The sequence below is a fragment of the Perissodus microlepis genome, chromosome 5, assembly GCF_051167445.1.
Source record: "Perissodus microlepis isolate ML-2025 ecotype Zambia chromosome 5, ASM5116744v1, whole genome shotgun sequence".
In the NCBI taxonomy this organism is placed as follows: domain Eukaryota; kingdom Metazoa; phylum Chordata; class Actinopteri; order Cichliformes; family Cichlidae; genus Perissodus; species Perissodus microlepis.
In genome coordinates, this window is record NC_140465.1 from 13,771,559 (window position 1) to 13,788,798 (window position 17,240).

The following is a 17,240-nucleotide window of genomic DNA, read 5'->3' on the forward strand; positions in this document are numbered from 1 at the left end:
TTTACAGTAACTGTAAACGGTGCGCATTCTAGTGAATCCTATAATCATAGTAATTATTTCAGAATATACAGCGTTTAACTATATTCAAAAGGTGATCTGAATTATCACTGCAATGTTTTTCTCAACAGCCACTGCAGCTTCCAACAGAACCACTTCCTATTCATGCTAATTTAAATGTGTTTATGGGAATGTTTCCTTTCAGGCACAAATGGCTGCTTTCATTATCTCCACGGTTTGAAGCAACGCAGGTATGACCCGTAGATGGTTTGATCTATCCACCGGCGGAATCTGGACACGGCCGTGTAGACTCCAGGAAACTTAGCATCACCACAACCATTGCCCCAGGATACAACTCCATAGATCCGTCTGTCACACACCAGCGGTCCACCGGAGTCGCCCTGTAATAAATAACAATAAAACCCTTCTATTAGTTCCCATTTCACAATGTGACTCCTGGAAAAGTTTTTTGTTACCATAGTATTGATGTAAAGCTGCTTTAATTTCCCTGATGTTACATGATACACAAAATAATACAAAGTGTCTGAACATGGGCGCCTCATAGGAGACTGTTTCAAAAAGCATTTACCGCCCAGGTGGGTCAGATATCCCAGGCATTGAAGGTTACTTGCTTTTGGTCTATTTTTACGGTGGCCCCTAGAGACAAAGCACGTACAAACTCCAAAACACATGCAAACCCCAAAACATGTGCAAACTCCAAAACACGTGCAAAATCCAAAACACATGCAAACTCCAAAACACTTGCAAAATCCAAAACACATGCAAACCCCAAAACACATGCAAACTCCAAAACACAACGGAAGTGCTCCAGGACGCTAGGGGCAGTGGTGAGCTTTTGTTACCTAGTAACTACACAAGCCAGGAAGTACCAATGACCGGATTTGGGGTCTGCAGCCTTAAAGGCCGCATTTTAAGGCCGATTACGTCACAGCGACAGGACGAAGGCTGTCCCAGTTCAAAGGCTGCTCGAAATGCGGCCTTAATTTCCCTGAATTTTAAGGATGGGTCGGTGTAGCCTTCATGGCCCAACATATCCCAGACTTCATAGCACAGCGGTGGTGTGGATAATTTTGCCGGAAAAAAACGGCGGAAGCGGAGCGGAGGAAGAGTAAACTTTCAGAAGTAAGTACTGAATATTATGTCACTTATTTATGCGCAAATGTTTTTATAATGAAGAACATTAAAACATTACTGCTGGCCACATGTCAGGAAAGTTATGTGACATTAGCGATGTTTGTACTAACTTGGTTTTAAAGCCTTTACTTCAAAATATACACCGTTCAATAGTTGACTTTAATCTTACAGAGAATGTGATGATTTTGTGGATAATTAAAGTCAGTCATATATCCACAAACACAACAAGCAGAAAGTCAGTGATGCTGCTCGGTTTGCAGTCCTGAATATCACGGCACCAGCAGGATTCACTGCACTGTTAATGTTAGCTATGTTATATTGCTGCCTCTGTTCGGTGGTGTCGAGCCAAACGGACTTTAACGTGTGTTTGAACGAGCTGACGGTTCACTCATTAAGCTGAAAGAAAGATGCTTTAATCACAGGAGTCACACATGTGTCCACTGTACCATCTGGGAACTCTTCTTGTTTAGCACTCGTAATAACACAAACACTAAATCCTCCTTCCCTTGTGCTGTTTTGTCGCAGTGTATACACCTGAGACTGTCACCTGTCTGTCTGTCCTGCACTCTCTCTCTTTGTCTTTCTCTCTGATTGTGGAATAAAAGTATGAACATTCATTTATAAGTTACACTTGTGTTTGAATCCTGCAGCTTATCACACATTTGATTTCCATGTGTGACAACTGCAAGTGTCCAGAGTGAGGACAGACTGAGGGACCCACTGCTGCACATCATCTGTGAGGCTTTGCACCCCTGATGATCCACCGGGACAAACTCAGCAGTGTGTGAGGAAGAGGAGGAGGAAGAGCCAGCAGCAGCTGACAGATGGAGAGAATAGACAGACTGTTCCCTGTTTGTGAAGGACTGCTAGGAAAGTTTAACATAACTAATTGTCTGTCCTGAATCAGTCTTATTAGGTAATGTTCAAATAATTTTATCATTCCAGTGTTTTCAGTGTGGGAGAAAGTACTCAGGGACTTCAAGTTACACACTATGAAAGGCAGCAACAAGTTTAATGTTCAGAAAAATAAAGTATGTATCAGCAGCAGAATGGACCTAAAAATAAATGTTTGTTTCAGTTCTATGAAGCTTTGAGTATTTTGGATTAATAGCACTGCTGTGTTTGTTGCATCATATTGCTGTAATTGTTTATATGCTTTATATATTCTGATTTAGCAGAAGTCAGCCTGTTTAAGGCTCTGATATCTATTCTGTATGACTTAAAGCAGTTATGACATGGTCTGATTTTCTCACCCAATAAAGGAATATTCAATATATCAGTCTACTCTTCATTTTTATCAGAAACAGTTATCACAGCTTGTACATTTTCTTTTTATAAATATATGTAAGCAATGAGCCAAATTTAGTAATGCCAACATTTGTCTCTTATATATGATACACCTATATATGCACTGTCAATATACATTTTGAACCAGCTGCAGACGTCAGAGTAACAACTGACTGACCCCCACATAAAGTGTGTTACAGTAGTCCACAGGGGAAGAAATAAAAGCATGGATCACGGTTTCAAAGTGCTGCCTAGAAAGAAAAGATTTCACTCTTGCCAAGTGCCTTAAATGATAAAAACTGGACTGGTCCAACTTAAAACCAAGGGCAGTAACAACAGGTTTAAAATAAATTTCCAGGGGTTCCAAATCAAAAGAAGAGGACTCACAGGGGCCACTGGGTCCAAACATCAACAAATCTGTTTTCTTTTCATTCAAATTTAAAAAGTTTAGAGCCAAACAATCTTTAATGTCATCTAGGCATGTCAAGAGAGGTTTTATTCAGATGCCATCCTTCTGCTTCAGTGGCAAATAAATTTGGCAGTCATTCAGTCATACTTGTCTTTGAGTGAAGATTTAAGGTGATAAGACATGTAAATAACTGCAACTTGAATCTGTACTGAGGCTCAGTATTTGACACAGAGTTCATGTTCACTGCTGTAATAGCTAATAATGATTAATATAATAACTATAATATTGGCCATATTATATTTACATTACCAAAGTGATATGACTTTAGTCTCATGAACAACATTAGCTAATTGTTATTTACTAACTAATCTTAAATGACTGTTCAGTACAGAAATGAAGCCCAACAATCATGTTTTACTGTCCTGTGGTCTCAGCCTCAGATACTTATCAAATCACACAAAGCTCTTGTAGAAACAAACAAACAAATGAACAAAATATGTTCTCCTTCATTTCTGTCAAACAAAGTTGTTTCCAGCTGTTAGTATCATGGTTGCTAGGCAACCTGGGAAGCGCGACGGAGACTAGACCGCCCCATACAGCCCATGTGTTTGCAACAAACTTGCCGTTTATTTTGCAAATCGAGCTCAACACTGCCCCTAGCGTCCTGGAGCACTTCCGTTGTGATTTGGAGTTTGCATGTGTTTTGGATTTTGTACGTGTTTTGGGTTTTGCATGTGTTTTGGATTTTGTACGTGTTTTGGAGTTTGCATGTGTTTTGGATTTTGTACGTGTTTTGGAGTTTGCATGTGTTTTGGATTTTGCATGTGTTTTGGAGTTTGTACGTGTTTTGGAGTTTGCATGTGTTTTGGAGTTTGTGCGTGCTTTGTCTCTAGGGGCCACCGTATATTTTAGCTCAAAGAACAACATCAACTGATTCCCAAAATGCATAAATGTGTTTTTTGAAAACTTTCTTATAAAAAAACAACAACAACAAAAACCTGAAATTGTGTAAAATGTGGCTATTGATGTAAAAGGGACATGAAATGATACAGATATAACAGCTAATTTGCACCATTGAGCCCTGCTCTCTAAAACTAAAATAGCTGCAACACTGTCTGTGAAGCTGGATTTAAGAAATAAGTGCTTAAAGTGAAACTTCTAAAAACATGTTTAGTGCCATCCTCTGTCAGTACGCGACGTCATGTGGTTGGTTGGTTGCGGCTAAAAGACTTACTTTAGTTTATGTTAGTTAACTAGCAACAGAATCAATAACCCACAGGAAAATAACAACACTAAAACTAAAAATCAGTTTAAGGGGTTCACTTTTGTGCTGCCCCTGGCTGCAACAATGAGTTTTATGTGAAGAAACCGAGGATACACTGTCTACTTTCACTCTGTCTCTTTAGCTGTGGCTGTTTGCTGTTTGGCTAGCTGCACTCAAATGGCTGCACCGTTAGCCGTAATGTTGAGGTTTGTAGAGCACTTTATAAATAAGAACAGCGTGGAGGAGTGTGAAGTCCAGAAATAAATAATGAGAAAACATGTTTTTATCTTGTGACTTTGGCCTATTGTTTCTTGGCTAATAACCAGGGGTGCACATAAGTGGTCCGCAGGTGCGCATTCGCTGTCAAAATAAAAGACGCGCACCAGATAAGAAGTTGCAACGCGCGTTTGCGTACATATAAAAGGCACTGTTTTTTGTCAGCTAGAGTGGGATTTTCATGGCATATTCTGCACCACATCTCTGTGCGTTCATAATTTGTTTGAAGCCAGGTCGCCTCCTGCAACCACTTTTCCGAGAATACGCGCTTCTTTTGCGAATCGGACTCCTTCTGACATTTCTTTGGAGGTGGAGGAACACCAAAGTAATTGCTTAAAGGAGCTTGCTTCTTCGACATCTTTAAGAGTTCTAAACAAATGTCTGTCCTCCTCCAGAAAATCTTATGTACGCAAACGCGCGTTGCTACTTCTGGTGCGCGTCTTTTATTTTGACAGTGAATGCGCACCTGCAGACCACTTATGTGCACCCCTGCTAATAACCCACATGATGTTATGCAGTTGTAGTTCCTGTAAACGCCATTAAGTATAAGAAGGTGAAATTGTTGCCCTTCTTACAGTAAAATTTAGTTTACATGTTCCAATATTTAAATGTGCAATAGTCTTGAGCCACCCATTGCATTTTCATGTTTTTCTTTCCATAATTTTTCCAAGTTTTTGTTTGGGCATTGGCTGCTTTTTCACTCATTTGGGATGTGTCATTGGTTTTCAGTTTTTGTGAGCTCATATTTCCTTTGGATTGTGAGAATGTTTTATGTTTAGGTTTCATGTCTCCTTGGTGACTTCTTTGTTTTTTATAATTACCTTTCCTGCACCCTGTTTGGATTTTGCTTCTTTATTGGAAGAAGTCCTGCATTTAGGCTACCCTCTGGGCTGAGTTTCTGTATTCCTTGTTTAGCCAGTATTCAGTTTCCAGGCTATTCAGTTGTTGTGTTATTTTCAAGTTGTGTTTAGGTCATGTTTTGTATAGACTCTTATTGTGTACTTTATAGCCGTGTTATTTGGGTCTGATCTATTCTTTTTTCCACTGATTGTCAAGCCTTCAGTTCTTGTTAGTTTCAGTTTCTGCTGACGTTCCGATTTGCTTTGAGTTAGTTTCTCTTTGTGTTTTTTTGTGTTCCAGTCTCATCTGCTTTTGACCTTCGTCTTTCTGTGCTCCCCTGTGTTAAGTTAACCATTGTTTCCCATTCAGATGTGTCTTCCTGTTTTATTTTGGTAACTGTTCTTCTCTTTGTCTGGCGTTGTGTTTACTTCCCCCACCTCATTATTCCTATAGCTTCCAGCTGTGTGTCCTACTTGTTGTGTATCTGCTTATTATCCTGTGTGTGTATATATTGTCTCTACCTCATTTCCTTGCCCCCCTCATCCCTATGAGTGTGTTAATGCCAGACCTATGTTTTACAGAGAATCTTTTATTACTGAATGATTCAGTTCATGTTTGTGCCACAGTTTCATGAGAGAACGTTTTTTCTATGAATCATTCAAGCTTTAAAGGGGCACCTAAGTCAAGATGTGAATAAGGGTTGTTTCTAACAGACAAGTTAGCAAACAACCAATTTATCTTTAGCCAGATAAATTGGTTTTATCTGGCTAAAATGTAAACTTTTTGCAAGAGCTTAATCAGAAAAGGTTTCTGTGGAAGGGTGGCTGTCAAAAAGCCATTTTTAAGGTAAGGGAAGAGGGCGAAAAGACTGAGGAATGCCAGATTATACAAGAACTGGACTGAAAATCAGTGGTGACAGGCCTTATGGGCGATGAATCCAAATTTTGTCTACAGCTATCTTGGTGTCAACATGGTGGAGGCATTGCAGCCAGTGATCTTGTCAAAAGTGATGGAATTATGAACACAGAAGTATCATGGGATACCATGTAGACAGCATCTGAATGGCAACAACTGTGTTTTTCAGGGTGACAATGATCTCAAACAGCAAAACCATATCTGGATAGAAAAACTCACACCTGAACACAGTCAGTCATTGCATCAGCCTCCCCAGAGCCTGGACCTCAACATTACTGAAGCAGTGTGGGATCATCTCGATAGAGACAAAAGGCAGCCAACATCCAACAGGTGCAGTGTTTCAGTAATTCACTGCACCTGTTTCCCTTTTTTTTTTTTTTTTTAGGAAAATATAAAGAAATATTGGACGGCTTAAGACTTTTGCATAGTACCATATCTCATGTATAATGCACTGCATGTGTGAAATACTCACATGTGGCTTTTAGGATGTAGTGGTGAAGACAAATTCCAACTGGCCAACAAGGTATGGATTTAAACTTGACTGAGTACAGCTGGTCTGCTTTTCCTTCAGAAAAGTTCTGTTTTTTGTTTTAATACTTATCTTTAAATCATAATGTCTTCATTCATTATTATTGCTTGAAAAAAAAACCCAACACACAAAGACTTTGTCAAACACACAGGTTTTACATAGAGTTTATTTTAAACTAGTCATTCTCTACTTTGCCGAAGGTGAGACATAGCTTACTCACATATCACACGCTGAATTTCATGTAAATTATTCTTTCACACCAACGGCCGGGCTGAAACTCTTTCACGGTGCAAATAACCAAATCATAGGTTATTTTTGCTGCTATCTAAGCGTTTACAGCAAAACTCCAGGTTTTCAGTTGTGTTGCTACTTTAAGGGTTGCTTTTCTATCTCTTATGATTATTACAACTGCAGTAATGTTTCAGGACAAACAGGCATGTCTCCTTAATAAAAGCTTGTAGCTCGAACCAACACTGACATAATCAACTGTATCCTTACACTGTCGGGGGAAAGAGGTTTCCAGAACTGTGTTATTGTTTTGCTCTTAAGTGAGATGATGAAAGTAGGCTCAGCTTGTGCTGTGTGATAACCATGGATGGTACCTTTGAGAGTCTATTACTTCAAAATGAGTTTCTTGCCTTTTCAAAACATCAAATGAACATGCTTGGCACAGAGGGCCGCGGCGGTGTCCAACACTCACTTACCTTGCAGCTGAAACCTTTAAAAACACGTTTTTTTTTCCTGATTAGTGAAAGGTGGTGTCTTTGTTCTTTGTACCTTGCATGCATCTTTGCCTCCAGTGCTGTAGCCAGCGCAGATCATGTTTGCTGTGATGTTTCCATTAAAGGAGTCGCTGCTGTTACACCTTGCAGTTGAGACAATGGGCACTGTGACTGTCCTGAGTGTGACAGGCACCTGGCCTCCTTCCAGACTATTGTAGCCCCACCCAGACACCCGACACACGTGGCCTTCAGCTACACCTGTCCCCTGCCTGGGAAGAGGCGCCAGCGACACGTATTTGTTCAGAACCATGGGAGCCCGCAGCTGGACAGAAAATTGTACAGTTTCCATGTGAACATGTTTTTTTTAAAAAAGAAAGATGTAACAGATTAAACTTTAACAAACCACTGGTAACTTTACTGCACCGATTCTGTGGCACCTTAATGAGCATGATGTCTGCGTTGTTGGTGCTCCTGTTGTACAGGGGATGGATGACCAAGATGCGGGGCTTAGCGTACTGCTCAGTACCCTCAAAGATGTTTACCTTGTAGTCACCTGCCACTATCATCATTTGCTCTGCCCTAAAACACAGAAATCCATGTTGCATCACATTTGTTAACAGAGCACTAAAAAGCCACGGAGATGTAATCGTGTAATCGTGATCTCTCTGAAAGAGGAAACAAAAGAAGCCTTTTCCCACAAATAATATGAGCTTAGTTAGTTATTCTTTTGTATTATACTAAATGAATGAAAGACAAAGATAAAGTAAAATGACCTGAATACAAAGTCAAACTCAAAGTGTGCACAGGGCTTGATCGTGACCACCATGAACTGCTTGTCTGCCAGTGAACAATGGCTTACTGTGAGCAGGCGGGGATGGGGACAGTGTGACAGAAATATGGCCAATTTCCTACATCCAGACAAGATCACACTTCACCGTCTTTCTCAGTGATGTGCCAAGGTCAGCTGACTAAACCGCATCTGTGTGCTGTTTGACTTCCCACTGGCCCCCATAGAGGTTGAGTTTGTGTCCTGACGTTACCTACCCACAGCAGAATGAATGTTTGTGTTTAGGCATCTGTTGGGACCATCTGCTCGCAATAGAAAATCATGCCAAGTTAACTCTGAACCACAGTGTACTGAAAAAATGCCAGAGAAATGTTCCCGTCTGTGAAAGTGTTTCAGATTTATGATGGAAGTGTACATATCTTCATCCTTGATTTGTGGCTGACAATCCATTCTTTTGATCAGCTACATCTGAGTTCACAAAAATGAAGGCTGTAGAGTATAGCCAGCCCACATTTGGAAATGATGCACACAACCTGCAGTGCCTAGTGGACATTCCAGGTTACGTAGATAACAAACTGCACCCATGGCTCCCATAATCTCTGAGCTTAAAGTTAACATACTTAGTTGCTGCTTACTTACTTCACTTGTTCTTGCTACAAGTTGCTGAATTTCTTAGACCTTTTGCAGTCCCTTGTTTGCTACGATGCTGTTACTCTCTTACTGTGTGGATGCCCATAAATATTACATCTATGGCCATGCTGGTGGCTCTCTGCAGCTCTCTTCTCTCACAGCGAGAAGGTCCTGGGTTCAAAATCCAAGCTGTGGCATTTCTGTGTGGAGTTCAGGTTACTGTGGCTTCCTCCAACAGTCTAAGACATCCATGGGCTTAAGTTAAATGGTGTTAAACTGGCTTTAGGTGTGAATGTGAGCCTGAATGGTCTCTATGTGTTAGCTCAGGAAGATTGGCAACCTGCCTCTCATCCACCCCCCTTCGACCCTTAAGTAGTTAAGTGGAAGAAAATCGATGGATGTTTACTATGACGTACTAAGATCCCCTTGTTACCATAGCACTATACCTGTTTGAAACGTCCAGCCATCAACCCTTATGAAATAATAAAACTGAGAGGAAGGCTGTGCTCAATGATATTTGTTACTTTCACATAAGCTTCTTCTTCTTCTTTTTTTTTTGGAGTTTAGAGGTATGCTACAGTATTTGAGTGCTAAAAGTTTGAACTTAGGAGATCGACCAAGTTATTGCAGTATATGCTGCTGTTTGTAGATTACTCAATTAACTGACTGATAAACCGTAGTTGGATTTTTTTTTTTTAGACACATGAAACTTTAGAAGTCACAGATTGCTGCTAATGGCAGATCTTGAACATTCTTACCCAATGTTGCAGTGCGCTGCAGTCAGGACCCAGTACCTGTGAACTAGTGAGCCACCACAAAAGTGTTGGCCGCTGGTGCTCTTCAGTGACACGAGGTATCTGATGGAATTTGGTGCAGCGGTGTGACCACCTACTATACGGCTCTGCATGAGCACACGGCCTGTATGGAAACATTAGCAAGCCAAGAAAGGAACATAAGTTGCGCGTGTTCTGTTTAACTTATCTTTGAAAATGAATAGGATATGAGGAAGTGGACTTTGTGAAGATTAGACACAGACGAGACACGGCTGACAGTTGTTTCCAGTCGCTATTCATAAATCTAACCGTGAGCAGACTTTGAAACTGCTTCCCCCAAAACAAATTTCCATGTTCAGATTAAAAACTTATTTTTTTCATACTTTCATCAGACCTGCTTGTTGTTACCTATATGGATAGTAAAAAACTACAGATTTAATCTGGGATCTACTGAGTTTTTGCAGACACATGACCAGTGCTGCAGTCATAATATGAATGGAAGTGACAGACTTGTGTGCAAACAGTCGAGCTGCTCTCCGCACTGCAGCAGAGACTATTTTTGCTCTTTTGAAACTTGTCTGCAGTGATGAAGCACAACTTTTACTCTGAAGGCAAACCTTCAGAAACTTACTGTTAATCAGAAGAATGCCATGTAAAAGTATAGTTAGGATACGGGGGTGCTGCTGAGTGGATTTGGTTACCTAACCGTTGATGGTAGCCATATTTAAGTAGTCATATTTAAAGTTTTGAAAGTTCAACAACATTCGGACTAACTCTCAGTATCATCACGCTGAGACATAAATTGCCAAGAGTTTTTCGTAAGTACTAAGATACGTTTCTCAAGACCTCTGATTCTTTTCCCAAAACATTAAAAACACACAAAAAAAATTCAAACAACATTTACAACATTTTCTGACATTGGCTTAATTATAATAGGAAACTGTACAATTTGTAAATTTTGAAAGATAGCTACAAAAATTTCAGAACAAGATGCAAAAAAGAGAAATGGACTCCCAGCCACCATCTCCCTCTCCAGACTCTTTTTTTGTTAACAAGGTGATGCACTGAAACATCAGCGTACACACCCATCAGAGCCTCTGCGCGGTGGCAACAGAGGATCTGATGACATTAGGTCTTTCACTTGTTACTGCTTCCCTCATTCACAAAAGAAAAAGAACAAATAGATTATATGTTATATATATTTTAGATTGCATAAGACTTGTATAAGACTCATATTACATGTTCCTTCTATTTTTTTTTTTTAAATTTCATCCACAGTATACTCTGTCTCAGTTGCTCACAGTCCATCTAACATTACTGAACTGAATTTGCTCTCCCTTCTCTGCCTCCCAGATTGCTGCCATCCAATGTTGGTATCAACCTTCAGCACACCCATGCACCCATGCACACTCTACCTTTTATCAGTTCCCCCCCCATCATTAGCAACAAACTATGCACCGTTTTAAGCTGAGTTGAGAGTTCTGTGCTTTAGGTGTGTTTAACTTCTGCCTCCTGAGGAAAATAAAAGTGCTTGCAGAAAGGTTAAATGATAATTTACCATTTAGGGTTTTGCTAAAAGAGCGATTGATTCAATAAATTAGCTTAGGCACACATCTGGGAGAATGGGAGCTAATGTTTTAGTAATGTGGAAAAACTCTGATTGGATATAATAATTTAAATCAAAGAAAGCTTGAATCTTTTGTTAGCAAAACTATAAAAACAAAACAGATTAGATACTCACTGTGGACTGCCATAAGCTCCACCAGCACACAACATAAACACATAAGCAGGCTCGTCATAGCAGAAGAGGTTTTTGAGCTGTTGCACCATACCAGCTGCTGAACCACTGCAGTGTCCTCTGCTCCTGTCTGCAGCCTGGTCATTCATTCCTCACAGGAAACAGTGGGTGTCAGCCCCACCAACCTTTATCCTCGAGTTTCCTTGAGGAGTTTTTAATTTCATTGTTGATCGTGCAGCAGCGCGAACCAACACTGTAGCATTGATTGAGGAGGAAAAAGAGGCGAGAGAGCAACAAAGTTCACATTCAAAACGTATCTCCTATCACAACTCTTCCTTCTGACCCTCCTGACTTGTCGAAAGGCCTTACATTGTTACTATGGCAACACTGTGGTGAGCAGGTTCATCTATACTGTATCAGGGCGCTCTGTCTGTGTCATCATCCAGGCTTATCCCTGTTGAAATGTTTCAATAGTCTCTCTCTCTGTGAGTAAGTGTGTGTGTGTGTGTGTGTGTGTGTGTGTGTGTGTGTGTGTGTGTGTGTGTGTGTGTAGACTCGTAGCAAAGCCAAGACAACGCAGAGGTATTCTACGCACAAGTGTTTCTCTGTGTGAGTCATCATCCATCACTGAATCCGTGTCAGCAATGATAATAACATATTATCATCAGCCCAATGATGATCATCACCACCCTTCTGGCAAGTCAGCATCGTCCACAGCATGGAGGGAAGAATCTCGCCTGACCTCCTCTTGTCCCACATTTACAGCAAGCTGAATAATTGATGCTTCGCCTAGCATAATAGGAGAGGGAGAGCTTTGTGTGGCCTCCAACTGTCAGGTGTTTCCTGGGCCACCACTAACCCGCCTTCATACAGTAATTTTCTTTCTCCCTTTCATAAATTGCTACAAAGCACATAATTCAAGTAAATGGTATGGAGCTATTGTAATACAATGGTAATATAAATGCATTGTTAAGAGGTCAGTTCAACTAATGAGATAAAACCATTGACTGTATACAAAAGATGGACAAAGCCACCCTCATACCACACAGTTACTTCATTTTAAAGCCTTGAATAGCTTTATGGTTCTTCCCACCTCCATAATTTGGAGCCAGTGACTGTGCTTAAATGAGAGGACAGTGTTAAGTTACCACACATTACCTATCAGTTGATTTAATTAAAAAAGCATCAACGTCACAAACACAGTAAAGAGGTCCAGTTCAGCTCACTCAATGAAGCCTAGCAGACACCTACCAAATACAGCTCCTTGTTTGGCCTCGGCTAACGTCAACTTTAAGCTTACAGGTGTTATGAAAGAGCAAATTAGCTCGTTCGTCATATAATTAGACATACATTTAATTCCCACTGGTTGTGTTTATCAGTTTTACAAAATATTCAAGCAATGATCAGTTTTATATTGGGGCGTATTTCTTTTTCGTTAATAGAAAAAATCAGGGAATTGGTAGAAAATGTTTTGTTATAACCTTTTTCCCCCTAGTGTCTGATTTGCTAAATGTCAACTCTTTAAAATAAAACCAGGAAATATGTTTTTGCATCATTATTTGTTTAAAATAATTATTAAAACATGAGAAATGTGTTTTTAAAACTATTTGATTCATTCATATGCTTTAAATTGCACTGTAAAAAAATGCGTGAAAAAGCAAAAAATGTTCTGGAAATTTTCTCCCAGTACATTTGACATTTTTTGTGACATTTTCCATAAATGATAAAAAAGTAAAATTGACTGTCGTTAAATTGTACTGTCAAACCCCCATAACGCATCAAGAATTTGTTCCAAACCCACATAACAAACATCGAAAGATTTCATTTCCTTCATCTGAGGTGATTTTAAATTCAGTGTGGTAAGTTTCTTCCTCTCTAATTCAGTATTTCTCTAATGTCATTGTTGGTACAAATGCTGTTATATTCTTGGATACTTGTTTTATATATTATTGTTTCAACAGTTTAGAGAAAATTTGTTTTAATTTATTTAAACATGAGTCCATTGTCATAGTTCATTACTATTATTATTATTATTATTATTATTATTACTATTATTATTATTATTATTATTAGTAGTAGTAGTAGTAGTAGTAGTAGTAGCAGTAGTAAGTTTTGTATTGTAAAATATGAAAAAAGTGTTCTTACATAGTAATTACATAAAATCATGCAATTCACATGATATTTTTAGAAGTAATGGAACTAACCACTCTTACATTCTCTAGGTACAGTATATATTACACTGAGTACATAAATACACTTTTCTACCAGATTAACCATGTGCAATACTTGTATGAACAAAACAATGACGTGATGGCTCGTTTTGATATGATTGAGTGGTTTGAAAGGATGGGTTCCTACTGAAGTTTGTGTAATTTGATCCATAACAATTACATTTGGAAAACTGCAAAGTGCTCCTTTCTCTTTTCATTGTTATTACAGCGTTATAACTGCAGTATTACATATAGTTACGTATAGTTTTTTTTTTATCTTTTGGGAAGATAAGGTTATCCTCTACTGAGAAGCTGAAGAGAGAAAGGCTTCATATTAATAAAAATTCACACACAGACTACCACCTTTATCTTAAATAAAGGATTCTCTTTTTCTCCTAATCCGTCCTGTCAACTGTGTTACGTGTGATTTTTGTGTCATAAATCTTTTAAATGTTGGCAGACATGCAATGAAAATTTCTAGAGAGGAGTCTTACATAAGGATGATTAGTAATTCCAAATTCAATGTAGTGTGGATTTATGGTGAAAAAAATATTTACCCTTGATGATATCAGCACACAGAAATCCATCAGACTTCATATTTTTAAATCAGATAGACGTAAGACCTCAATGTGAAGCCTTTTTTTTTCAAGCATGTATAATCTTATCTGACTTCTATGACACGATTTGAGGGCACAGTACAGTTGTAAAACAACAACAACACTGAATTTGAATTGTTTGAAATTCAGTCTTAACTCTGACAGTTAATGGATCCATGGATTTCGCTGTGTAAGCAAGTTGAATATTTAGAGAAAAGTAACACTGGTCTTTTGGTTTTAGTTGATATGAAGTTTAAATTTAAAATCACTCAGTTATGGAAAGAAAAGACAGGCTGTAAACAATTTTTATTTATGAAGCTGAACCTTTTAATGTGGAAGTCCGTGACAATTAACTACAGACGTTGTATGGGACCGACTCACTTTGGGAAACAGCCTCAAGTTGCCATTAAAGAAGCTCACCTTTCTCAGTACTTGAACTCACTGATCATCACTTGTGCCTGGCGGTGTAGGCAAATTAGGTATTATTTTCACAAATATCTTTTTGCCATGTAAATTTATGCAGATGCTCCTCTTTAAGCTATCCATACTGTGCATGTACTTTTGCCAAAGTCATCTGTCCTGCTCTGTCGCAAACACACACAAAGAAACCCTGTTTGTCGCATCGGCTTTGCACCTGAGGGAGAGCTGAGCATGCTATCGCCTTTCACCCTCACGGTTACAATGACACCTTGGGGAGTGAAGACTATATGGAGGTTATGGCCTGCAAACGAAATGCTCCAACGTGTGGGAACTCAGAATGGAAAAAACCCTTCTGGGAACCTAAATGAGAATGACACCTGGGAAGAGAAAACTCAGGGAGGAGAGGAGAGGAAGGATACAGGTTATACATGCTCGAGCAGGCTAATCAACACAGGCAGGCTGTGGCACTGATTTCTCAGCTATGACAGTGAACATTTCTACAACACTAAAAAACATTACCCATAAGCTGTTAAGATGTTTTCAAGACAACATTTGAATCAACTGTTCAAAGGATGTTTGAAGGATGATGACGAAAAATTAAAAAGTTTGTTTTTAATTATAAAACATTTGCAAAATGTTAGAGCGCTGTGAAAAAGTTATTGCCCCCTTCTTAATTTCTTCTTTTTTTCAGATATTTGTCACACTTACGTGTTTCAGCTCATCAAACAACTATTAAATCACAAATTAACTGCATGTTTTGGAAAGCTAAGTTCAATTTCACAATCCACACCCAGGCCTAGTTACTGCCAGACCTGTTGGATCAAGAAATCACTTAAACAGAGCCTGTCTGATAAAGTGAAGCAGGGTAAAAGATCTCAAAAAGAAACTCATCATGCCACGATCAACAGAAAGTCAGGAAGAGATGATAAACAAATTCTTTGCCATCTATAAGCATGGAAAAGGCTTTGGGAATCTAGTGAATCACGGTGAGATCCATTATCCACAAATGGAGGGGGAAAAAAAGAGCAGTGAAGCTTCCTTGGAGCAGCAAGCCGACCAGAATCCTGAAAGAGAATGTCCGACCATTGGTTCATGCCCTGAATGCATCAGCAACACACCACCAAGTCCAAACCCCCCAAAATGAAACAAAAAATAAAATGAAAAACTGTACGTGTATCCTGGAACAAAAAAAAATATTATGCAAATAAGAGTGGGCTAAAATTCCTCCACATTGATGTGAGAGAGTCATTGTCAGTTATCGCAAATGCTTCATTCCAGTTTTTGCTGCTAAAGGTGGCACAAGTAGTGGTTTTTAGTTTAGGGGGCAATTACTTTCACACAGGGTCATGTGGGTTGGTTTTTCCCTTTAATAAATGAAATAATCTAAAATGTATTTTGTATTTACTGCGGTTATGTTTGTCTAATATTAAAATTTAAGATTTGCCAACAAAAACAGAACAGCCTGCAGTTTTTCACGGATGTGGTGGATGTGGTGTGGGGGAGCTGTTAAGGTAAGAAATTGTTCTTTTTAAGCTCGTCTGCTTGTCTATCCCTAAACCCCTTTGGTAAACTTTAGTGACTATACTCATTGCATGCTTTATTTTCCCAGGTAATAAACTTTGCCATACTAGGACTGCACTGTAGTGGTACTGTTGCTTCACAGCAAAAAGGTTCTGGAAACCTGGTGGATACCTGGAGTTTGCATGTTCTCACTGTTCTCCACTACTTTGGCTTCCTCCCACATTCCAAGGACATGCATGTTCGCTTAATCTGTTAATCGCTTAATCTGATAATCTGTGTATGAATGAGAGGTAGATGAAGTACTTAAAGTGTCAAAATTAAAACACTGTACGAATGTATGGCTAAAAGAGTGGTCAGTAGAAAAGGTTCTCCTCCAGGTACTCTGGCTTCCTCCCACAGACATCGATGTTAGGTTAATTCATTAGAAACTGGCCATATGTGCAAATACTTGACAATTACATAAGCTTACATAAGAGTCAGACTTGTTATTAAAAACATTTTGAGAATGTTGGGTCCTAATGGTTGAAAATGTGACACGTTTTAAAAGGTTTACCACCAAAACTTTTACATTTTCCTTTTTTAAGAAAACACCAGAAGAACAGTTTAGAGCAAACACTGAATCATATCGCTCTGCAAGTGTTTCAGAACAAAAAAATGACAATGGTGTCTATTTATGTGGACCTGTGTGTGCAGGGGGAAGCAGACGGAAATGCTCTCACGCTCATCTCAGTTTAACGCAATTTCTGAGAACACGTTTTTCCTTGTCCAGGTAAAGAATAAATGCTGTTATAAGTTCTGCCACATCTCAGGTTGATATCATTCCTCATACTCGTGCTTTTGTCCTGCGCTCTCTAACACCACTGGATATACTAACAAGATGTCTGGTAGGTGTATTTTATCATCTCTCTGGCTTGTTGGGTTTCACCATTGCACAGCAATACTTTGTCTCCACCACTAGACAATAGGCTGAAGTTGTGAGAACAAAGGCCCCAGAAAGAAAGGTGTAATGAAAGACAAGGCTGGGGATGTCTTTTTTTTCTTGTACTAGGTCAGACTCTCCTTTCTGTGTGTGAGAGAGAGACATTTAGATAAATGGTGTATCACGGTGGGGAATAATGAGAGTGACAAGTATGAACACAATATAAAAGAGGCCCAAGTTCTCAAACTTGTC

General features: G+C 39.2%; 1 protein-coding gene across 1 annotated transcript; it reads right to left on the bottom strand.

The window, feature by feature from the left end:
* Positions 1-221: 221 nt before the first annotated feature.
* LOC146386742 (trypsin) lies at positions 222-11,569 on the bottom strand. The gene is made up of 5 exons (XM_084928015.1): positions 11,326-11,569; positions 9,570-9,729; positions 7,832-7,973; positions 7,450-7,716; positions 222-398 (listed from the first exon to the last, which is right to left on the bottom strand). Exons 1-5 carry the CDS (start codon positions 11,465-11,467, stop codon positions 222-224), a joined length of 888 nt encoding a protein of 295 aa, XP_084784141.1. The 5' UTR covers positions 11,468-11,569.
* Positions 11,570-17,240: the final 5,671 nt, after the last annotated feature.